The sequence below is a fragment of the Cervus canadensis genome, chromosome 12, assembly GCF_019320065.1.
Source record: "Cervus canadensis isolate Bull #8, Minnesota chromosome 12, ASM1932006v1, whole genome shotgun sequence".
In the NCBI taxonomy this organism is placed as follows: domain Eukaryota; kingdom Metazoa; phylum Chordata; class Mammalia; order Artiodactyla; family Cervidae; genus Cervus; species Cervus canadensis.
Genome location: NC_057397.1, coordinates 57,261,173 through 57,287,190, shown reverse-complemented (window position 1 = coordinate 57,287,190; position 26,018 = coordinate 57,261,173). Strand labels below are relative to the sequence as shown.

The window sequence follows — 26,018 nt, the reverse complement described above, 5'->3', positions numbered from 1 at the left end:
ACACACATTCAAAATTTAAACAAACATATTTGGAATGGATATCATGTTACCTTTTATTGATATCCCTCTAAGATATATCCTTTATTTCAGTTAATGTATCTTTTATATTTTAAAATCTATCCTCATATCTTACTTCCCCCCGAGTATTCATCTTTACTTAAAGCTATACTTGGGGCTTCCCAGGTGGTGAAAGTGGTAAAGAACCTGCCTGCCAGTGTAGGAGATGTGGGAGATGCAGGTTCAATCCCTGGACTGGGAAGATCACCTGGAGGAGGGCATGGCAATGCACTCCAGTCTTCTTGCCTAGAGACTCCCATGGACAGAAGAACCTAGTGGGCTATGGTCCATGGAGTCACAAAGAGTCAGTGTCAGACACGACTGAAGTGACTTAGCATGCACACATGCAAAGCTATACATAGCATATTAAGGAGTCACTAACATTGGTGGTGGACATGGCAACTTTTGCATAAAGATGTGATGGAGGAGATGACAGGTGGACTATATCTTAAAGGAAGAATTAGAAATATTTAGGTAGAGTAAGATAGGATCTTGGTGGAATTTTAAAGAAATATATGAGCAAAGTTGGGCTTCCCAGGTGGCGCTAGTGGTAAAGAACCCGCCTGCCATTGCAGGAGACAAAAGAGACACGGATTCGATCCCTGGGTCGGGAAGATCCCTTGGAGGAGGGCATGGAAACCCACTCCAGTATTCTTGCCTGGAGAATCCCATGGACAGAGGAACCTGGTGGGCTACAGTCCATGGAGTTGCAAAGGGTCGGACACAACTGAAACGACTTAGCATGCATGCATAAGCAAAGTTACTGGTGTGATAAGCACTGTGTTTTAGTGTGTTGGAGTGTTCGTCACAAGGCAGGGAATAGCAAGGGATAAATCTGTAATGATAGAGATAGTCTCGATTATGAATAACCTTGTATCCTCTGTTCAGGAACTTAAATCTAAGACTGTGTGTGATAGAGGTACTTTGAAGAGTTTTAGTTTCAGGATGGCTGTAGTACATTTATTCACTCTAGAGACTATGGGGATGGTTGATGAGAGAAAAGTGTATGAAAAAGAAAAATACATACTGAGGTATTTGCCTTGGTCTAGGAGGAAATGGCAACCCACTCCAGTGTTCTTGGCTGGAGAATCCCAGGGACGGCGGAGCCTGGTGGGCTGCCGTCTATGGGGTCGCACAGAGTCGGACACGACTGAAGTGACTTAGCAGCAGCAGCAGCAGGACAACAGAAGCTCTTCGAGGGTCTGAACTAAGTAAGGTAGTGGATCCAGAGATAGATGATGAGAGTTAATCAATTAAATTCAATATTACCTGGTAAATAATCAGATTTGGATGTTGAGGGGAAGCCAAGAGTCAAGAAACATTCCAGTTTTATTGGCTGAGTAACTGGGTGCATGTGGAACCTTAACAGAGATGGGGGAATTGTTAGAGGAGAGGAATCAGTTTAGGTGAGAGACAAGTTCAGCTTTGGAATTATTGAGAAGGCTGGGGGAAGCTTCTAGCAAGAAGTAAATTAAATAATTTTAAAGCTTAAAGAAGTTTGAAGTGAAGTGAAGTCGCTCAGTCGTGTCCGACTCTTTGTGACCCCGTGGACTGTAGCCCACCAGGCTCCTCTGTCCATGGGATTCTCCAGGCAAGAATACTGGAGTGGGTTGCCATTTCCTTCTCCAGGGGATCTTTCCAACCCAGGGATCGAACCCAGGTCTTCTGCATTGTTGGCAGATGCTTTAACCTCTGAGCCACCAGGGAAGCCCTGAAGAAGTTTAGGCTGTGTATAATCATTTAGGAATAAGTTTACTACTCGTGGAAAGTAGCTACAAAAATGAAAGTGAAATCAGCCAGAAATACTACCCTTCAAATGAAGGCCAAGGGGTTTTCCTCTGCCATGAAAAAGTGACAGAGAAAGAGAAGCTTCTGAAGGACATAGTGAAGGAAGAATAGAAAAGTAAGAATAGAGCTTAAAAAAATAATTTGAAGAAGGAAGAAATAATGTCAACAGTAAAAATAAATGAAAGTAAAGGTATATGAAAAGTGCCAATTAGATTTGTCAGGGAAGAAGTCATTGATGATTCCAACTCAGGTGATGTCAGAAAGATGGTGAGAGGAGAAAAGCAGATTGCAGGGCCTGAGGCGTGACTGGGAGATAATAAACACCTCAGAGGAGTGTGGAGAAATATTGGATAGAGGCATGTGATATCAGACTAGGTTTCTTTCTTTCAAAGTAAGAAATACATCCTACTATAGGCTTGGAGGAAAAAATCCTTTAGGGGAGAAAAGAATAGGTTGAAAACAGGGAAAAAGAAAGGATGACTAGAAGAAAAGTCTTAGAGCAGTGGGTGGGGCTAACCACACAGATGGGGTTTCTAAATGTAAAAAGTTCTTATTTACCATTGAGACAGGAGGGAAATAGATGACAGAGTTGGAACTAAGTAAATTTTTAAAGGATGTTAGTCATAGGTAATTATATTTAATAACCTCAATTCTGTTGTTGCTATAATTGAGATTATATGGTTATTTTTGAGACAAATTCCTGAGGATTCCTGAAGGTTGAATATGATATTTAATTGAAAATGAGAAAGTTTATTAAATAGTCATTGTGTAAATACTGACAAGAACTGATTAAATATAAGTAGAAAGATTGTTAATGATACCACCACAGCAGATGTTTAGAAACTATGAATTTGCAAAGTGCTAACCTATATGAATGCATGCTTTGCTTAAGAAATACCCAGTTGCCTAAATGTAGAAAAATCATTATGGTATTGAACCAATTTTAGGGTTTTGATGAATATTTGGAAGATTTGGGAGAGAAGGGAATCTGTTGTTATAGAAATGGTTCAGATGATCAATCATAGAGTCTAAGATGGGTAAGGAAGGAAGAAAAGTAAAGAGGGACTATACTCTGACAGAAATTGGTAGGTCCATGGAATGAAAAGTGTCAAATGGAGGTCAAATAAAGTGGAAGTGAGATTATAAAACACCTGAAGTAATTAATGATTGTCATCAGATTGATATTAGAATTTAGTATTTTAGAGTTTGAATAGTTTCACTGGATTCTAAGATTCACCATATTTCCCTAGAAAGGAGTGCTGATGCAGGGGAAAAGTGAGGATTATTGACGTTTCAAAGATCCAAGAGTTATGGTTCAAGATTTTTGAACAATTTCCTGCAGGTACATTGAAATCTCCTGGAATCACCATAGAATTTATCTAAAGAAAATGGCTGATAAAAATCCCCCAAATAATCAATGACTAAGGGATATTGACTGGAAGTTGGTAGTTATTAGCAACCTGAGTTAATAATGGATCTTACAGACAAGTGGCATGCTTGATAGAAATAAGAACATGTATGTTACAGCAGAAGAACAATGGCCAGAGTGTCTCTAGAGAGCCAATTTCTCCTGAATCCATGGACTATGAAATGTGAAAGAATAAGTCACCTCTGCAGATGAGAGTTACACTGGAAGGAGAGTCTGCAGGGTTGGGCTAAGTGCTATTTGAGAAAGGGATGTGCGGAAACTATTCTGCAGAAAAGTTGATGATATAAGGAAGTTAGTTAACAATAGATGAGGATTCTTGAAAATACAGCTAAGAGAATAGAGAAAATTAAAATGGTACATAAGAGAATACAGGAAATGAAGAATTTAGAGAGAAGAAGCTGTCAAGGGACAACTGGGCTTTCTCTGTACTTGATACTAAGAATTATACAAATAAGATGCTTAAATAGAAGTGACGTAACTGAGACATCTAAATGTATCCTAAGTTGTTTTGGTGTCAGAATGGAGTAAGGTTCTGGGAAGGGTCTGACCTGGGGCTAGAGTGGTACTGTGGGATGCCATCACATTTGAAGAGAGGCAGCGAGTGGTCTTATCTTAAGGAATTTGGGGTCATGATGAGGACCCAAGTTAGAGAAAGAGTTCTCACAAAGCTCAAAAAAGGGCTTCCCTGGTGGCTCGGAAGGTAAAGAATCTGCCTGCAGTGCGAGAGACCCATGTTGAATCCCTAGATTGGGAAGATCCCCTGGAGAAGAGAATGGCTACCCACTCCAGTTTTCTTGGCTGGAGAATTACATGGACAGAGGAGCTTGGTGGGCTATAGTCCATGGGGTCACAGAGAGTCAAACATGACTGAACGACTAACGCTTTCACACTTTTTTCTCACAAAACTAGTGGAGTCACAGGAGGATGAGATTCTTGTGTGAAATACAGAGTGTTTTCCCATAGATGCCCTGAGAAGTAGTACTGAGAGCCCTTAGTGAATGGGATCAAATCCAAGTAATTCACACTTCCTGAGCTACGCCTCATCTTTTTGCCATAATTTCTTTGCATTTTTACCAGCCTTCTCCTTTCCTCTTAGAAGCCTTGTCTAAGAGGAAAGTGATCTTCTATTACACTAGGTAATCTTCTATTTGTGTTTCTGACTATAACTATTCTTAATTTCTCTGAAATTTCCCTCTGTTACTTATGTCTTGTTTCTCTTACATTTCAGTCTTTCTTGCTTTACTAATTTTGTTTTTCCTCAAATTGTTGTTAAAGAGACCTGTTGATATCTCCTTAATAGTATCTTCTTTCTAATCTATCACACCTTCAAGCTCCCTGGAGAATGGTCGATTTCTCTCTCTTACTTAGGTCATGTTTCTTGACTATGTATTTTTACACATGCTTTCCCCACTTCATCAGCTGCTGCTGCTAAGTCGCTTCAGTCGTGTCCGACTCTGTGTGACCCCATAGATGGCAGCCCACCAGGCTCTCCCCTCCCTGGGATTCTCCAGGCAAGAACACTGGCGTGGATTGCCATTTCCTTCTCCAATGCATGAAAGTGAAAAGTGAAAGGGAAGTCGCTCAGTTGTGTCCAACTCTTAGCGACCCCATGGACTGCAACTTACCAATCTCCTCCGTCCATGGGATTTTCCAGGCAAGAGTACTGGAGTGGGTTGCCGTCGCCTTCTCCGCTTCATCAGCTACTAAGCTTTAACCCTCTACAGTTTGACATCTATTTCCAGCAATTTGTTTTAAATTATTTTCTCCATGGTTATTATTTGCTGTATCTTTTTACACTTTGTATCCTTGTTATGTCCTTGTATCTGCCATTATTAATCTTTTTAGCCTCTCTAATACAGTAACTCTCCTGATTCTCGTTCTACCCCTTGACTGCTCTTCTGTCCCCCTCACTTTATTCCTACTTCTCATGTTCTCAACTTCTTGACTATATGTTATCCTATATTCTGTCATCTTTATGACTTTGTCCAAAACTTCTAATACCTGGTATAAAGCCTGGCACATGACATGCATACAATAAATAACTTTAAAAGAATTAGTGAATCAATGAACAGTGAAGTATTAATATAATACAGTGACTTCTCAAACTATCAGATTTTCTTTATCTGACATTATCTATAGAAGAGTATTGTTGCAACACTTCACAAATTTAGGTCCAAACCTAAAGTTAGGCTCCTTCTTCTCAATAATTCTTCTATTTCTGTTAATAGATCATCATTTCATTTTAGAAGCTGGAAATATCAGCCTCTTTCTTTAGTTTATTAATTTCTTTCACTTAATTCATATGGTGATTTGCCAAGTAGTATATGTAGGTAAAACCCTATTCTTGCTCTCAAAGAAGTTAACAGGCTTTAGAACCAAGAAAGTGCAATTCAAATTCCATCTCAAAAAATAACAAATTGTGTGACTTTGATCAAGTTTCTGTGAGCGTTAGTTTGCTTATTTCGAAAATGTGAGAGATTGGCCCACTGTCAAGAAGCAAAGCAATCAACAGAATCAAACTCAGAGATGCACAGATGTTGGGACTATCAAGCAGGGAATTTAAAATAATAATTTCTGAGATTCCTTCTAGCCCTAAAATTATGTTTGTATAATTCCATATATTGTACATTATGATTTATTTTTCTCATCCATGCCTTCTTCTCTGTTTCCAACCTTTTTCTACAAGTCAGCCTCTTCCTACTCTAATTTATTCCATATGTTACTCCTGAAGACATCTTCTTATTTCATTATTTAAACATTACCTGTGTTCAGAACTTTTTGGTCACTCATTGAAAATTAAACCATATCTTAACCTCTTAACTAGACATTTAAGATCTCCATAAACTAACTTCAAACTTTCCAGCATTTTGCCACATTCTAATTTCTATAATTTCTGATATTTCCATTTGGTTAGTTTTTCCTGTCCAACCAGATTTATTGAGCATAAGAAAATTCTATAGACAAAGTGATCTAGACCTGTTGCTTCAAAGCAAAACCTTTTTTGTACTAATATTTTGATAGGTCATTCCATACAATGTTGAAAGGTGCTTACTCTAAAGCTAATAGAAGAATGTTCAATGCATATTAAATGAAAGGCCTAACTACTGAACTTTAAAAACTCTTTAAGATAATTAACAAAGGTAGATTGTAGTCCTATGACAGGCTACTGGAGAACTGATTGATACAAAACATCAGGAGGTCATTTGTGCAACACCTGTGTGATGCTGGTGTTTTCTGAATAATAATACTCCCATTGTCTGATTCTAGACACACCACAGGAATACCAGTGAGGTCAGAGGTTAGCTTAGCTGCTTGCTGGCCTAGAACAGATATCACCCCAGGCTGCTTATCTGACCAGGTCTCACAGAAATCCAGGTTAAATCTTTGTGAATCTGTGAGCAGGACTCCATCAATGGATGGATTCTTCACTGTACCCTCCAAGTGCTACTCCAAAGTCACCTCCTACTGCCCACTGTCTGCCAGGCCCAGGACCCCACAGCACATCACATCCTTCTTCACCACAAACCTACCATTTGATTTCTTACAGTCTTCATCTATCTGCTGATATTTCTCTTAGCTTTTCATGCAAGAGATATTCTCCATCTTTTCTAAGGTAGTCTTTAATATACCAGTCATACAATATTTTAAATTCTGATAGTTCCAACATCTGTGGATCTGTTTCTTCAGAGTGGGCCTTGTTTTTCTTGCTTGTTGGAGTCTCCAGTAATTTTTTTTTTTTTTTTTTACTGTTAGACATCATATCATCATTCATGACTGAGGAAGAGGATTATGCTTGAAAATGTGCAAACCTCTTGTTCTGTGTGTGTGTCTGTGTATTTGAGAGGGGATGAATCAGTCCTCTAATCACTACCTCTGTGTGATTTGAACTAACCTTATGAAGTAGCAGTGAAGGGCAGCAAGCACCAGGATGAGGAACTTCCACTATCCCTGTAAAACTAACAAAACAAAAGGAATGCTAGTGAATTGTTCAAAGCTGACCAATGAATCTGTTGAACATGGCACTCAGATATTCTAGAGTAAGGACTATGTCATATCAAACAATATCAATTCATAATTTGATTCTTCAGAAATACAACTTCAGTTCAGTTCAGTTGCTCAGTCGTGTCTGACTCTTTGTGACCCCCATGGACTGCAGCACGCCAGGCCTCCCTGTCCATCACCAACTCCTGAAGCCTATTCAAACACATGTCCATTGAGTCAGTGATGCCATCAAACCATGTCATCCTCTGTCGTCCCCTTCTCCTCCTGCCTTCAATCTTTCCCAACATCGGTGTCTTTTCATATGAGTCAGCTCTTCACATCAGGTGGTCAAAGTATTGCAGTTTCAGCTTTAGCATCAGTCCTTCCAGTGAATATTCAGGACTGATTTCCTTTAGGATGGACTGGTTGGATATCCTTGCAGTCCAAGGGAGTCTTCTCCAACACCACAGTTCAAAAGCATCAATTCTTCAGCGCTCAGCTTTCTTTATAGTCCAACTCTCAAGACCCAGTTTCCCCCTCAGTCAGTCTATCCCATCAGGAAGCTTCCATAAGCCTCTTATCCTTCTCCATCAGAGGGCAAACAGACTGGAAATCACAATCACAGAAAACTAACCAATCTGATGACATGGACCACAGCCTTGTCTAACTCAATGAAGCCATGAGCCATGCCGTGTAGGGCCACCCAAGACGGACAGGTCATGGTGGAGAGTTCTGACAAAACATGGTCCACTGGAAAAGGGAATGGCAAATCACTTCAGTATTCTTGCCTTGAGAACCCCATGAACAGTAAGGAAAGTGAAAAAGATAGGACACTGAAAGATGAACTCCCCAGGTCGGTAGGTGCCCAGTATGCTACTGGAGATCAGTGGAGAAATAAAAATAACTCCAGAAGAGTGAAGAGATGGAGCCAAAGCAAAACAACACCCAGCTGTGGATGTGACGGGTGATGGAAGTAAAGTCCGATGCTGTAAAGAGCAATATTGCTTAGGAACATGGAATGTTAGGTCCATGAATCAAGGCAAATTGGAAGCAGTCAAACAGGAGATGGCAAGAGTGAACATCAACATTTTAGGAATCAGCAAACTAAAATGGACTGGAATGGGTGAATTTAACTCAGATGACCATTATACATCTTTAAGAAGCTTGTTATTTTATGGAATCTTTGAGGACCTGGGAAAGGAAAACATAGGGCCAATACCTTGACAGAATAGCTTGAATTTCTTACAGTTGACAAAACATTTTTATATTTTACCATCCACTGAAAATAAAATTATTTAGTAAAATAATAATATTGTAGATAGAAGGTGAAATCTCTCAAGACTTTAGAAATACATATTTTAAAGATGTATTAATTCACTGTATGTTTCACTTAGTGGATAATTCACTGAGTAAATAATCTTGCTTATATATGGTTTTGTTTCTGTTATTTTTTTAAAGTAAAAATTAAGTAACAGTGAGAATTATAACTGTTAATACTTATTTAAATACTCAAAATGTCCTCAAACATTTATATTTTACATGTTTTTGCGTGTGCATGTTTACTAATATATCTTTATTGTTCAGTATTGTATTTGTCCCTAATTTTCTTAAGAAAATTGCAATAATCTTTTCTTCTTGCTATTTACAACAATGACTATTTTATGATAATACTTCTGTAGGTAAAGGAACATTTTATTTTGATGATAAAAATAAGTTTATGAGTAATAGTCACATGTTTTTCTACATTAAAAGTGTCTTGTTTTTTCCCCATTAATATGTGTATTATTATCATTTTTACATGTTAGATTGTTATTAAGTTGGCTGACTCTAGATATTACTGTTATTTTTGATAACCTCATCTACTTTTAACTAACATACAAATTTAATGTTTACTTGAACAGAAATGTTCTGGTATAAAAAATCTATCATGTCCAAGGAAAATTAATCTATCTTCCACCAAAATAATAAAATATTCCTATTTGTACACATGGTACAAATATTCAGAAATATTCATTTATTGCCTTGGTATTTTGTGTCTTCCAATTCTCTTAACTCCTGGAACAGTGCTAAAATATATAAACTGGGGTTTTAAAAGGTTTAATTTAAACCTCGCACAATATGATGAGCAAGAAGATTATAGAGTTTAATTATATAATTGCTTTAAATTACTTGATATATTATACAGCATATAACATATTAATTACCCTATATCTCATTTTAAAATTCTATATTGTGCTTGTTTCTTCCTTCAATTATGTATTTAATGCTTAGAAAATCTCTACACATTGAGGGTATTTTATGAAAAGTATAATGCTGCTGCTGTTAATCAGCTTGCTACATTACATAATACAGATTTATGGAAGTCATTTCTTGCTCCAAATCTGAGATTATACTTTTTGTCCTTCAGAGATATCTCCAAGTTTTTTTTTTTTAATTTAGGATTTTGACTTTATAAAGAAATTATTTCCTGATAAAGAAGAAAAATAATTCCTAAATAGCTTTACTTTGTGCAAGTCTTTGAGAAAGAAACCCTATTAGATTTACTTACCACATCTTTACAATATAAGTATAAAATAAATCTGTTTGATTTAACATAGATTCTAAGGCCTGAGTTGTGTCCTAGGACAATTTTCATTGATATCTGAACAATACTTTGAAGCATTGTGCAGTTTGTTTTTCATTGTTTTAGTAATCTTGGCATTTTTTTTATCGTACTTAAAGAGATAGTCTACATCAAGTTTATGTTGATCTGGAGTTTGCATCATTGCAATATTTGAATATAAATGAAAGAAAATGCTCACTGGCCTATGCTTCTCTGTGACACTGCATAGCTCCATGTACTTTGAGACTGGGAGAAAAAAGTGACAAAGATGGTGAAATAAGTAGATAGCTGTGCCAAATACTTGGAGATTTAAAAAATCTTTCAAGAGCAACTATATGAGTGGAAAAATGATTGAAAATGGACAACTTTGCTAGATAATTATAAAATTATTTTCCCCTTAGAAATCAAAATCTGCACATACTATTAAATGATTTTAAAGCTGGGCTGGTACAATACTGGGTCTTGTTACAATACCATCAGTCAACATGAATTAGCTCTAATTGTGGAGGATCCTGTGGAAATGCTTGCAGTTTAGAATAGCAGTCACTAAATAAGCAGAACTATATCCGTATCTATCCAGGTAAATGGCACACAGAAACTCTAAACTACTTTAAGCATATATACCAGAAAATGTAAACTAAAAATAGAGTTATGACAGATATTAAATCACTTTTATAAGATAATCAAATTATTAACCTAAGAAAAATTTAAATTTACAGGTGAGAGTTTTCTGGTGTTTTATATGGCTTGCTTTTGGGCAATCTTGTAAAATCTATGTCTACCCTTTTTCAAATAATATTTTGAAATGCAGAAAGTAAAATAAATAGGTAGGGTTACAAAGGAAACTATTTATATTGAAATACAGACCCCAAATTCAGAAACCCAGATAGGCACTAAAATACTTTATGCCTTGCAAATGGTCATTACTATTCAACATGATGGTAAAGCATCTGCCTACAATGCAGAAGACCTGGGTTTGATCCCCGGGTCAGGAAGATCCTCTGGAGAAGGAAATGGCAACCCACTCCGGTACTTGTTGCCTGGAGAATCCTGTGGACAGAGGAGCCTGGTGGGCTACAGTCCGTGGGGTCGCAAAGAGTCGGACACAACTGAGCGACTTCACTTTCACTTTCACCATAAAATGAAAACTCACTAAGAATTTAGGTGAAAGTTGTCAAGTTATATCTCAATCCTTTAGAAAACCTACTATGAAACTGAGTATTATGTATGAGACTTAAGCATTGCTGCTTTCAGTTTTCTCAGCAATAATCTTAGTTCTCATGTAGTAAGACCTATTCTTAGCCAGTTGTGGAAATAGAAGCCTATCTTGACCTTCTACTGTGTTATCAAAGTTTAAAATATGATAACTTTCCCCTTCTCTTAATTGTGGTGGAGCATTTCAATACATTTCTAACTTCTACCATGGTTCTTTTCATGTTTCACTTATTAAACATTTTTATTTTTATGGAAATCATAATCATAATTTATAATTTTGATGAATATGGTGAGAAAAATATAAGTAAAATTTAAAACATTGACTATAGCTTCAAACAACTTTTTTACCAATGAAATTTTTTTTAAAGGCATATTTCCTAAAGAGTGACTTGTTTATTAATACTTTAAAGATAATAGTATTCTTTTAAGGACATGAAATGTAGCAACACATTTGAAATATATCTCTAGATTTCACTCACAATAATATATTTCAATTACTAAAATATAGTGTCAAAGAAGTGAAATTGTTTATTCTAATATTTCACTTTCCACTTGGAAAAATTACTTGATGGAATCAGAATAAATCAGATTTTGTATAAACAAGTGAAATGTTAGCTTAATTTTCTGTTGGGATAGTCATAGATATTCTAGAAAGTTGTGTTACTATTAATACCTGTTATTTAATGAAATAAATTATTGTTATTTTAAGATAATAAATATGATAATAATGTAAAGATTGGTATCTTCAAAACTAGGTTTAAGGAATCTAAGGTATATATTTATATATATATATAATATATATATATATATATATATGGCACTAGTGATAAAGAACCCTCCTGCCAGTGCAGAAGACATAAGTACCACGAGTTCGATCCCTGGGTCAGGACGATCCCCTGGAGGAGGGGATGGCAACCCACTCCAGTATTCTTGCCTGGAGAATCCCATGGACAGAGAAGCCTGGAGGACTAAAGTCCAAAGGTCGCAAAGAGTCAGACATGACTAAAGCAGATCAGCATGCATGCAGTATATAAATATATTGTGTTGAAGATATACAAAGATATGTACACTAACAACATTTAACAGACATTGAGCATTTTTATTTCTAAAGAGAAGTGTTCCCTCTAAAATAGTTTTTCAGGAAGAAAAAATAAAATTCTGATTTCTTACCCTGTCAAGTTGCCTTTTCATTTCTCTCTTTGATAAGTAATTGGATATTGTGTATTTATTTACACAGCTTTTTTGACATATTTGGATACACTTATAAAAATATTCAACTTATTTTAAGAAATCAATCATATTATAGTACATGAACATAAAAATAGTTTAAAAAATCTTTTGCCTTCATGTTACCATATGAATATAAAGTGTATCTTACACTTGTGATTATCTTAATCACAAAATATGTTGTAGAATAAATCTAGTATTCAGTTCCTAAAGTCATATAAGTCTGAATATCTAAATGAAAGTTGCTCAGTCATGTCCGACTCTTTGCGACCCTATGGACTATACAGTCCTTGGAGTTCTCCAGGCCAGAATACTGGGGTGGGTAACCTTTCCCTTCTCCAGGAGATCTTCCCAACCCAGGGATTGAACCCAGGTCTCCTGCATTGCAGGTGGATTCTTTACCAGCTAAGCCACAAGGGAAGCCCAAGAATACTGGAGTGGTTAGCCTGTATCTTCTCCAGCAGATCTTCCTGACCCAGGAATCAAACGGGTCTCCTGCATAGCAGGCAGATTCTTTACCAATTGAGCTGTCAGGGAAGCCTAATCTAATATCTACTGGTCCAAAATTGTAGGCCATGTGATGAATTACATTTGGAAAATTGTGTCCTTTCTTTTATTTTTCTTTAAGCTCTTGCAGTTTTCATTATCAAAAATAAGATCAAGAGAATTTATAGGTAAAGTGCAAGGCCTTAGTACATTAGTCTTGAGGGATACTAAAGCTTTCTTTGGTGTTTATAATATATAAGCATTTCCAGTACTGTTGTTACAACTATGTAGGGAGGTAATAGTTTCTTTGAAGTATACTTTGGAATTCTAAAATCAAAACTAGTGTTTTGGGGGCTGTTCCACAGATAGTGGGGTGATCTTAGCAAACATTTACAAATTGCATATTGGATGTAAAAGCATTATGCTAGACTCCAGGGATACAAAAATTAGCGCTGATAGTTTGCTTAAGTATACTTATTTAAAGAAGGATTAAATTTTGATGTTGGATTTATTTCTCATCAAAGAAATCACATTGTTTCAGCCTTGTTATTTCAGTCAATTAATGCTCATTCTGACTTGCGTTGGTTGGCATTGTTAAAGTGTGATGAATTAAATGATATAAAATGGTTGATTTACCAGTTTCCTGAAGAATGATTTTTCTTGTGGACCATATTTAAATATGGCTACAGACTGCAAAGTTGCACTGTTTTCTCATAACATTTGGATTCAGTCACTTGAACATTCAGGTGTATCAGTATACTCCAATTGTGCTGAAAGCCTTTTTTTAATTTTAGTTGGTATACTTTTTATTAGTATAAACAGCCTTAGCAGCTTGAGAATTAGTGCCTTTATGGTTTTCTTTACTCCTTTACAAATGTTGGGAAGTCATTGAATTCTTTCTGAATAGAATACTTCACATATTTCACATGTTTCATTTAGGGAATTCATTTTGGAAAACAGATAATTTTGTTTTGATTATAACGGAGCAACTCCTGTTATCTTCACTGGGAATTGCTATTAAAGGCAGATGTTGGTTCCTTAAAATTCTTATGGAGTTTAGTGAGAATTAACGCAGCATATGTTGGGGAAGAGAACATTTTTTTCCATACTCAATAATCTTAAACAATTACCTTTTTCAAAATCAGTTTGATGCATCATAACAAAATAGCAGAAAGGCACAAAAGATCAACTGAGCTGCTTTTTGACTAACGTTTCAGGGATTGTGAAGCAGCAGATAGACAGCCATATCACAGATCCAGATCAACAGAACAGCGGCCTCTCCCAGAGCGGACCTCCACCCGCTCCAGATCCACTGAACGTCCTGATACAAACCTCATGAGGTCGATGCCTTCATTAATGACTGGAAGATCTGCCCCTCCTTCACCTGCCTTATCGAGGTGAAAGACAAATCAATCAGACTAACTTCCCCTTTGCCCCACCAGCACACCATTTTATTTTCCCAACAGCTAAATGGTCTCTTCTGTCATCCTTGGCTGATCACTAATAACAATCAACACCAACTTTTTCAGTGTAAGCACACTATTTATATTCCGTGGATATAATAGTGTGTAGCTACCATTGTAATTTGTTTATTAACTGTCCTGACCACATTTGTTTTGTGATTTCTCATTTATCAGGAGTCCTGGGTATTCCCCACATAACACACTTCATGGCTATCATGTTCTTCTCCTACAGAATGAGAAATTGTTTGTGTCCATTAGACATCACTTTTGGATAACCATCCTAATAACAATAGTTAAAACTAGATTTTTAGTTTCTTTCTATCACTACTAATATGTATTAATCAATATCTTCTTTAGCTGAATTTTGAATTATTCAGGGTTTTATTTGTAGTTTCATGAGATAATTTCTAATAAAGGGATATCTAATATAAGCCTGAGTAAAAATCTCTTAGGATCAAGGGAGGGAGGTTAGTGTTAAAGAGTTTGAAATCTGGTAGAAAGAAATGTGAATCATTATCTTTTATTTTTTGAGCTGCAGACTTCTCTCCTTGCTTTCATATGGATAGAATTTCAGTTTACATTAATAATTCCATGGATTTTACTGTAAGACTTTGTGTGCATGTATCTGTGTATGTATGCATATTACATGACAGTATAAACATCTTCTGCTATTTAGATAATCATTCAAATATCCATATTTTGTCCTACTTTTCCTAACCTTTTAATCAGCAGCTAAACCTCCTTTAAAATTGCACCATACAACTATCATGTGAACCAAACATATTAAAAATATTTAACACATTCTATTGAAAATGAATATTAATGATGTATCTTGTAGGTCTCATCCTCGTACTGGGTCTGTCCAAACAAGCCCATCAAGTACTCCAGTGGCAGGACGAAGGGGCCGACAACTCCCACAGCTTCCACCAAAGGGAACATTGGAGAGAAGTAAGTTTTATTTCTAATTGTGTCATATAGGATATACACATGGAAGCTAAGGTGAATCAAGATTTTTTTTTTACTACTTTTGTATGAGCTTTCTTCTTTTGTTAATTGAGTACCTTAGCTGCATTTTTAGTATTTATATTTGCAAATACATTTATAAATATTCTATATTTTACATTTAAAATCTATAATATTTGGAGGCAAAATAACCTATCATATTGCTCTTGCACATTTTTCAAATTTTAATAAATGCATTTTAAGAAATAAATTTAATGATCTTAAATAAGCAGTTGGATGATATTTCTTTGCTACAACTAAGTTTATGTAATTGTTGATAGTTACATAAAGTTTATTAGTAACTAGCCAAATCAATTTTCACACACTGCAAAGGACTGGTTAGCTGATGCACAACAATGGTGATCCTTCTCAAAACTGGAGTACCAGAAAAAGGTAATCATGAATATAAAAAGAAAGATGCATGTTGTACTGATATTTTTAATACTTTCAAATTTTTCATTAAGAAAATCCTATTTGCTTATACACAGATGAACATACTCCCCAAAGGTCTATAAAGTCTTGGATAAAGGACCTCTAAAAGCATGGCTGATAGAATATAATGATTTTCAATGTCATTTTTTTAAAATGGTCCCTTTATTTGGTAATGGGATGTGCATTGCCAAAACCAATAAACCAACAAACATATTTAAGTCACCATTTAACTTTTCTTTAGTAGATGATACATTCTGTGCCTTTGGAAATTTCTGTTGTTTTTAACCCCTGTGCTTTGGTTCCCTTTTTTTGTTTTGTTTTTATTTTGTTTTTCCTAGACAATGGAGTCAAGGAGATAGAACCTTATGAAGGTCTGTACATAAAGGAGGGTTTGTTTTGTGCTAATAGCCTTTTTGGGGGGCTATGTGAGCAAAAATAAACCCAACTGCAATTGATGTTCCTTCACTGTATAGACTTTTATTACAGTAAAATTATTTTGTTTTATGATTCTGATAAAGTGTTCAATTTTTGTTTTACTTTGAAAATATACAAAGGAGTTAAATTTCTTTGATTCAGTCAAGTAAGAATACAAAGAATTTAGCTTCTTTTCAATCACAAGGTAAAATTTCCTTTTTTAAAAAATTTGCTTTGACATAAAATTTTATATTTTGTGGAAGACTTTAACCAAAGATGTCAATTGCAGTCTGTGTTTATGTCATTGAGGATATACACCTAGTCTAGCTATGATTATCATCATATATTTTTATTTTGTGTTTATGATGATTTTTTAATTATTCAATTTGGCTTTCTAGAAAAGGAAGTTTTTTTAATTAGATAGTGACTGTGCTTCATATATCCTGCATCAATTTTTATGTTATAGCAAGACTGTTTATAGTAAAGTTAACTATGTACAGTTTTGTTATCAATGCTACGTTATGGATCAAGAGGAAAAATGTTGAGTCTTGCTATATGGAATGTCATGCATTTACCAAGACAATAAAAATTCCTCTGCTGATTATAGAATTCTGCAGATGATGTTGTAACTTTGAAGAACTGTCAGCTATTTTATTTACTGGTGGATCTCCAGCACAAAGAATAATGCCTGGCACATTGTAGGCTCTCAATAAATATTTGTTGAATGAATGCATGTAATATTTATTTACAAATTGAAAAGCTACTTCAAATAGTATAGAAAGTACCATTAAAATAAACTTGTCATTATATATATTTTTATAGTAAAACTCATATTTCTATAACCTATTGGTAACATATTTTTAAGTGTATTGCATTTGGGCAGCAGTACTTTTATTGCCTTACATAACTCAAAACAAGCTGTATTCTTGTTAGTTGCAGTTGAACAATTTATCAGCTCCTATTTTGTGGTCCTTTTTATTTGCTGTGTACTATGAACTATAATTTTAAACAACTCAGCACTATTGTGATGGTTATACAGCCTGATAAAAAGATTTTAGCAGCATTACTATAGTTCTCTATTATTTACATGAAAATAGGAGCATGTAGTTTTAAAAGTACTTTCCAAAAGGGAAGTTCTATAATACATATGGAATTTTTTGTCTCCTCTCCCCACAAATTTTAAAGATAGAGTTTTGGCATCATCTGTTGTCGTATGAAGTCAGAAACACAGTTTATGCCATAATTTTTTCTAAATTCAATTTTGATATCTTCAGTAGCAATATTCTATTGAGATATGAGTGCTCCATCCTTTGTAATAATAAATATACCAGAAAACTAACATTAGAGCTGATACTTGACATTTTCAATGAGCTTGTCAACAAAAATTCTATTTACTGTCTGGCTTTTGCTCTATAGAATGTATTAAAACTATAGTTTTCCTTTAATGTCCCTAATTGTGTCTTTTCCATTTTTATAAATGAAAGAGAGCAAAAAAACTTCTTTTATTCTTTCCAGTATAAATTAAAATGATTTGGAGGGGGTTTGATTTTTTGTTTTGCATAAGAGTGTGGATGATTATAGCAGTGTTTTCATAAATATTAATATGAAAACTCCAGCAAATACATGATTGTATCATTTAGTTTAGCTTTAATGGCTATATATATTCTACTTTTCTAATCGTAAAGTTAAAGGTATAATGCAAAATTGACTAATTGATTAATGGCCTAAATTAAATTATGTTTGGATTATCTCTTTAAAAGTTGTCAGACATTATAATTCAGTGATTATTTTAGAATCAAAGTAATGGCATGTTTATCTTCTGATTCTGTTCAATAGCTGAGAAATGAGAATGTCCTAGTTTAATTCCTTTTGACTTGGAATATAGTTGTCTATATTTTAATTAAACTAATTAAAAGCCTTATATGTGTTGGTCTTGACAGTGGTACAATATTAGTCAAAATCTGAGAGTCAGAGAAAATGGAAACAATATAAAGAAAGTACAATGTACTATATACCTGTAAGACATTATTATTTTTAATTTCCCCAACTTTGATGTACTGCAATTTATAAAAATAAGAACGAGTTTATAATGTTGGTTTTTTGTTTCTCTAGAAGAAAAGTTATATTATTTTTCTAAGAATATATCATTTACAGATGAAGTATTTTGCCTTTCTTACAGTTGTTATGTATTACAGATGATTATGGGCCACAATTTCTTTTACAAATCGAAGTTATCGTAAAAGGAGACTGTATGATAACTTATTCACAGTATACTTGTTTCCCTAACATGTCAGAAACTTGTTAAAAATAATCTGTTCAATTCCTTATAATCACTCATTGTATCATGAATAATTTGAAAGTTTTTGTTTTATTTTATTGAGGAGTAACAGATGTACACGTCTGGTCTTATCCTTTTCTTGTGCATATACAGAAGTTAATGAAGAAACTAGACATATGGAAGAGCAGGGGGGAGAAAAGCAGGGTGAAGAGGTCAAAGCAGGTCTGTCTGTGTTTGAAATAAATACTCGAGCGTTTTAGAAGTGTGACTTTTCTACTTCATGTAAGACTTTAGGCTCCAGATTTATAATCTGGAATAGAGAACAGATCGTTCAGTCCTACTTTTTAAAAATTACTTAATTGATGAAGCGGTATTACATGAGTTATCTAGGTAACTTAGAATATTTAATTTACCTGTTTGAATATTCTCCTTGTTGTTTAAATCAAACTGAAATTACAGACAATGCATCTGACCAAGATTTATACTTATCCTTTACCCCAGCTTTACATTCAGTTTATGCAGTACCTACTGAAACACTGTATTTTGCCATGTGCTTCATTGAGTGCAAATACATTGAAGTCCTAGATTCTCTTCTCAACAAGGTTGATTTTTTAGAGGTAAATTACAAGTAAATATAGGGAAGAATATAAATTCCAAAATTTTAGTTTTTGAAACTTTTAGAAACCATCATAATTTATCCATAAAATTTTCTCTACAATAAGATGAGGGACTCCCCTGGTGATCTAGTCGTTAAGAATCTGCCTTGCAATGTAGGGGATGTGGGTTTGATCCCTGCTTGGGGAACTAAGATCCCACATGCCTGGGGCAACTAAGCCAAATGGAAAAAAAAAAAAAAAGAACAATTAACTGTAGGTTCCTCTTTATCCCAGTTCAGTATTGCTCTAATATTTATTGACAATCCTAATTTCTCTTCAAAGAGTCCTCCTTCTAAATAGAATGAGGACACTTCATTTTGGTGTTTTTAAGCCCCAATTATGTTTGCATATCATAATTTTTGCTTTATCAAAATGTTTATGAGAGGATTTGGCTCATCAGGATATTGTGCTCATGAACAGTTGTGTGGGTTTCATGTGCCTTCTGTTCTCTCCTTTATCTCGTGTGAAAGCAGTGCCACTCTGCATGTTGTGCATAAGACATGTTTTCATGGATGCGTTCTTGCAGTAGTGATTGGAGTCTAAGACAGAAAACCTCTTAAGCTGCAGCTACTAATTTTTAGTAATGATTTTTAATGTTATAAAGACAAGAAAAATTATCAGTGTTGATCTGGTCATGGAAACAAAGGCAAGTTTAGATTCATAGATAGAGAAAAGTGTAAGTATGTCTGTTCTGAACATTTCAGATACTAACTACTAGAATGTAACACATCTTCCATTTTCCTGAAGTGCTTTAGGAATAGCTTTTTTAGGGAATACTGTAAGAATGAGTTTCATTTTGATTTAGCTGTATAGTTAATGTTTTCCTGCTTGCCCATTCCTATATTTCTGAAACTAGTCCATATAAATACTGAAAGTCTTTCGATACTGTTCAAGAATTGGCTTTTGCAGTAAAGTCATTGTTTAGGAAAGTCATTTAGTAAAGTCATTGTTTAGTAAAGTCATTAGTTTGGGGATGTCAGCAGTAGTTCATTTTACTTTTATTTATTTTCTACTTAATTATAAAGAAACCCATTCATTGAGTCAGTTTGTCAGCTATGCTTGATTCTCAAAGTCAACTTAATTAGTAAATTATATTCATTCTTAAATTAGAATGAACCCATAACTGTAATCTTCCTAACTTATTATAAAATGACTTGTTAGTCTTCATTTTATTTTTATTATTTTTATTCTAGGCTGGGAAGGGTACACGTTACTCTCAGTTCAGTTCTGCGAGGTGTCATCTTTGGTGCATGGGTTTGTTTCCCTAGTGTGTGAGTGATAGCACCTTTTGTGGTGTGCTTGATTTCATTTGGGTTGTTAATGACCTTAATTATTCACTGTTGTCTGTTTTCAATGCTATAAAGACAATGAGGGAGAAACACCAAATCCACCTAACAGTGGGAAAAAAGGCAAGTCTAACATGAAGTTAATAGTGCATTAATGTATGTTAAATACCCTATGTTGACATTTGTGATGTGCATGAATGTGCTTTCTTTACTTAAATAGGCATAAATACAACTATAGTCCCAGTTTAAGTTATCCAACATTTTCTGCTCTTTTAAAAATACATTTCTGAATATAAAATTTGTTTTTGAAGTACCCACCTTATTATTGGATCCTAGTACAATCCTATTCTATTGAATTTATAACATTAAAAAAGTTTTACTTTATTGGTCGTAGTAAGGAGGAATAAGATTCTGAGGAAAACAGTGATGGTTGTATTACTATGCATTTAGAAAAACACAGCGTACATAGTTTACAATACAGAAATATTTTTTAAATTGAACTATTTAAAACTATTTTAAAGTAAAAATGAACTTAATTACAAGTTCAACAATATTAAACAAACATTTATAATATTTGTAGATTTTTCACAGTTCTAAAACTAATATTTGTAGCTTTTCAATCTTACGTGTAAAGGTTCTAGTGACAATGGTTATTGGGACCTCAGTCACTCACATTCATTATTATTTTTATCATTTATATAAAAGTCCTCTTGACTGCAAAACATCACTCTTGTTATGTAGACCGATTCTACTCAAGATATAGTTGGACCTAGAAGGAGTTGTCGATAAAGATTTGAAAAATGAAAACTCTGTATATTTTACTTAAGACTAACTCTCATTTTTATTTAGTTTAATCTTTTCATGTTCTACCTATAATTAAGGTCTAGGTGTCTAATATTTCTTATTGGCATTTCTTTTGGGAGAGACAAATTTAGTGTTTATTTTGATTCTCATATTAAAGTTCATAAGTAAGGTTAAGGTAGGAGGTTGTTTTTTTAATTGGCTAAAGCATGTTTGTGGATCAGCAAAAATTATAAAAATTAAAGGGATGTTACTTTGTTCTTTTACTTATATAGAAAGAGAAAACAGTGAGTTTTAACTAATGATATACTTTCAGCAGGCTTTTTTGTTTGTTTCCTGACCTCTAATTGACTGTGAATATTGTTTGTTTTTATATATTAATTTTTATTTTATGTTGGAGTATAGTTGATTCCAGCTATAGTGAATTCCAGCTGTAACTGTGTGTTAGAAATGCTCAAGCATTGAGTTCCTCATTGATGGACTTTCACCATCCTCTCTTCTGATTTAGTATGCAAAGGGAAGAAATAATGAAGCTAACTTTATTCTATCTCTTGGTGTGAAGGGCCCACATATCATTTTGGAATAGACATAGTGTACATTGCCCTTCAGTTATCGAGATATACGATCAGCCAGAGCTTCTCCATTAACCCTATATTAAAATCAAATTCTTTGGTTCATGAAATTGGTTTCAGTTTTCTCAAATAATTATTTACCTAAAGGCAATCCTTTTTAATACATTGCTCTTCATACCTCCAATGAGTTAAAATTGAGACAGCTTATTCCATAGCATCATACTACAAAACTCAAAGAACAAAATAATTGGCGAGTTTCTAGTTTTTTTCATTATTCATTCTTCCTACAAAGAATTTTATGCATTCTTTCTACAAATAATAAAACTATTATATTCCAGTCTCCTTTTGGGAGTGCTGGAGGTATACTAGTGTACACATAAAACAAGGTACCTGCCTCATTGTCCTTTTATTTATTAGGGGAAGCAAATGATGAATAAAATAATCTATCATATAATTTCAGATACTGACATTTACAAAGAAAAAATAGATCAGGATAATGGAATAGGTAGTGTTTAAGAGAGTAGAGTAAGTGATTCCTGATAATTTTCTCTGAGAAGTAGCCCCACGTATGTAATATTTGAGCAGAGACTTGAATTACCATGTGAAAGTCTAGGAAAGAAAAGTGTACCTGGCAGAGGGAACAGCGAACATGAAGGCTCTGTGATGGGAGCAAGTTTGACTTGTTCGAGGAACAGTAGAGAGGCCAGCTGAGCACCACAGAGTGAGAAAGGCGGAGAATGATAGCAGGTGTGGTCAGAAAGGCTGGGGAGGTGACCCGTATAAGACCTGGTGATCGGCGTTAGGACTTCGCTTTTCACCGAATGAAAAAGAAAGATTTTTATTAAAGTGACACAAAAACATCAGTTTAATTGTTAGGTTGAAAATAACCAGAAAGAATCAAGATTAGAAACAAGGAGAGCTACTAGGAGGCATTCCTAATAACCCAGGAAAGAGGTAATGGTAGCTAACTTAGACCAGAGTAATAGGAGTCATAGCATTCTGGATAGATGTGCAAAGATAGAACCAACAGAGTTACCTGACAGGGTAAGAGAGAGGCAGTGACAGCATCCAAGTGTTGGCCCTGAGTAACTGGAAGGATGGAGTTTCTATTAACTGGTAGAGGGAAAAACTTGAGAAAAGTAGATTTGGTGGGAATATCGGGTGATCAGTTTTAGATATAAGATAGAGATCTTGTTAGACATGTAAGATATGATGTCAAATAGGCAGTTTGAAATATGTTCTGGATTTTAGTTTAGAGATTTGGACTATAATTATAGATTTAGGAGTTATCCTTATAAAGAGAGACTTAAAACCACGAGGCCCGTTGAGATCCCGAGAGAACAAGTGTAGGTAGCTAAAAGAAGTCTGAGGACTGTGAACTGAACTGTTCTTATTTAGAAGTTGAAAGGATGAAGAAGCAAGAAACAGAAAGAGTAGGAGGAGAGATGTGGGGACGCCATGCGTTATAGTGTCCTAAGTGCAAACAAAGTACTTCAAGCAAAGAGAATTATCAAGAAGGTAAAATCACTAGATGTAGCAAATAGGAGACCATTGTGTTAACCCTTTTTAGAGAAGTTTTGGTGGAGCTGTAAGGCTGAAACGGCCAATTGTTGTTGTTTGGTTGCTAGGTCATGTCCGACCCTTTTGCGATCCCATGGTCTGTAGCCGCCAGGCTCCTCTGTTCATAGGATTCTGCAGGCAAGAATACTGGAGTAGGTTGCCGTGCCCTCCTCCAGGGGATCTTCCCAACCCAGGGATCAAACCCGCCTCTCTTATGTCTCCTGCACTGGCAGGCGGGTTCTTTACCGATAGTACCACCTGAAAAGCTCCCCGTGCTGGCAGGTGGAATCTTTACCTCTGAGCCAAAAGGCCAATTAGAGTGGATTAAAAGAAAGGAATGGAGGTTGTTTGCCTGGGAAATTCCATGGACAGAGGAGCCTGGTGGGCTATAGTCTATGGTGTTGCAAGAGTCAGACTCGATTTTGCAACTAAACCACCACCAAGTAGACACCTTTGGCTATAAAGGGAAAAAAGGAAATAAAAATCTGGACTAAGGGGAAAAGTTAGGGGAGCAAGCAAGAATACATGAAAAATATGTGGGAAACTTTGTGCTTATTCTTTGACTTGTAAATCTGGATCAGCCAGTTTGTTCTCTAGAGCCATCTGCCTATATTTTGCCAAGATATGTATCAGTGTTCCGTAGCTTTGTTCCTAGATCTAGAATCAAGACTTAGATTTTGAAGGAGCCTTATAAATCTGATAAAACAGCTTTGCTTCACTGGTAAAAGAGCAGAATCTAGAGGATTAGCTTTCTTTAGTCCACGTAGGAGCAGATCTCTAGTCTTGACTCCCTGTGTTATACATGTACATACCATGCCTTTTCAGATGAATGGCATTTTCCTTGCATGTGTTTCAACCATGTGTGTGTGTGTGTGTGTGTGTGTGTGTGTGTTTTAGATTTTAGGTGGGCTGCCGTCTGGGGTCGCACAGAGTCGGACACGACTGAAGCGATTAGCAGCAGCAGCAGCAAGTTCAACTCAGCCGATAGCTGCTATTTCCAATTTGTTGTTCTAGGTAGTCATTGAGGATGCAATGATCAATAAGATACATTTCCTGCTTTGGGGAGCTCCCAATTAAAAAAAATAGTAATAAAGCAATAATTTAATGATCAGAACAAATAAGACATAGTTGGTAAATTTATAACATATTACTTGCATAGAGTCTCTTAAGATTGTGATCCATATAGAGGAAGTAAGTTTTGAACTGTTCTGGGCATGTTTTCAGGCCAAAATTTTTCTCCCACTGCTTGTGATAGTACTTCATATTCTGATATTCTTTAATGGCTTAATTATTTTAATAATATAAAACAGAATTTCTAGAACACTGAAATGTAGATTTTCCTGAGGGGACTGATCTGAGTTACTACTACATAGAAATTTCAAAGGAAACAAGTTAGAGCCTGTGAATGGAGAGAGTCAGGTATGGGGACAGAACTGCTGGAAAATGTGGATGAGTATTTGGTACCTTGGGAGGGTGATGATGATAAACTCTGCCCTGAACTAGCCCCTTGTGAATGGGCTTCCCTCACAGCTCAGTTGGTAAAGAATCCACCTGCAATGCAGGAGACCCCGGTTTGATTCCTGGGTCGGGAAGATCCTCTGGAGAAGACATAGGCTAACCACTCCAGTATTCTTGGGCTTCCCTTGTGGCTCAGCTGGTAAAGAATCTGCCTGCAATGCAGGAGACCTGGGTTTAATCCCTGGGTTGGGAAGACCCCCTGGAGAAGGGAAAGGCTACCCACTCCAGTATTTTGGCCTGGAGAATTCCATGAACTACACAGTCCATGGGGTCAAAAAGAGTCAGACATGATTGAGCGACTTTCACTTTCTACTCTAAATAACATTCCTTGCTATGTAAATATGCTATAAATTAACCTCTCAAATAATTTAGTTTATTTAAATTGCTTACAGCAATACATGTCACATAGTAAGTACTATTATTTCTTGCTAGAATTTTGTGTTTTCAGTAAGAATCTGAAAATTTTGATTTAAGGTGAAACTAAACCTGATTATGATCATCACTCTGAACCAATTATTTCATATATATTATTTAGTAGTTTTGAGGAAAATAGTAACCCTGATGCTGTTCTTGGGCACATAATTTGCATAAGCAACAGTACAAGGAGGAAAGAATCCACCTGAATTGCAGTATGAATTGTTGCATACTGTGCAACATTTGCACATGTTTCAATCCACATGTAAAGCTCAACATGCAAATATCTAGAATACTTTTCTCTAAGTTAAGACTGCTTAAACCATTTGGACTTTTCCAGTTTCATAATGTTTAGAGATCTTCACTGGAAGTCAATACATCAGGTTTTAAACTCATTTCTACTCTTAAGCGTATGACCTCTGGCAAGGCATTTGTGGTAATTTCTCTGAACCTCAGTTTCCTCTTCTGTAAAATAAACTAACCTGTAAGGATCTTTAGCAGAAACTAAGTGTTTTGGAGATGTGGCTAAAAAATTGTTAGTCTCACATAGTTTTTACCTAATTTATTGTTTATGATGTTATGTGTTTGTTTATTGTGTCTGTTTGGGGGAAACTTAATGGCCATAACCTACTATTGCCTATTAGTGAGCCATTCACTCTGGGATTATAAACTAAACTCCACCATACTGCCTTCACAAGTCAAGTTCCTAAAGACACACAAGGAGACGTAGGGGAAAATATTTTGTTCCTTTGAGTCTCAATGTTTAGTTGCCTACATTATTTCATATATGGAGACCCATATAAATAAAAAAGAAAGGAAGACAAGAAAGAAGGATAG

General features: G+C 35.3%; 1 protein-coding gene across 33 annotated transcripts in view; it reads left to right on the top strand.

The window, feature by feature from the left end:
• The window catches only part of RIMS2 (regulating synaptic membrane exocytosis 2), a 586,517-nt gene that overhangs the window by 380,274 nt on the left and 180,225 nt on the right, over positions 1–26,018 (top strand). For 20 of the 33 annotated variants that reach the window (XM_043483859.1, XM_043483855.1, XM_043483858.1 and 17 more), the window contains 2 exons: positions 14,003–14,182; positions 15,087–15,196. In XM_043483859.1, coding sequence (XP_043339794.1) covers positions 14,003–14,182; positions 15,087–15,196 — 290 coding nt within the window. Of the gene's footprint in view, positions 1–14,002; positions 14,183–15,086; positions 15,197–16,020; positions 16,054–26,018 lie in introns of all 33 variants that reach the window. The other 13 variants (XM_043483847.1, XM_043483871.1, XM_043483844.1 and 10 more) reach the window with 3 other exon arrangements.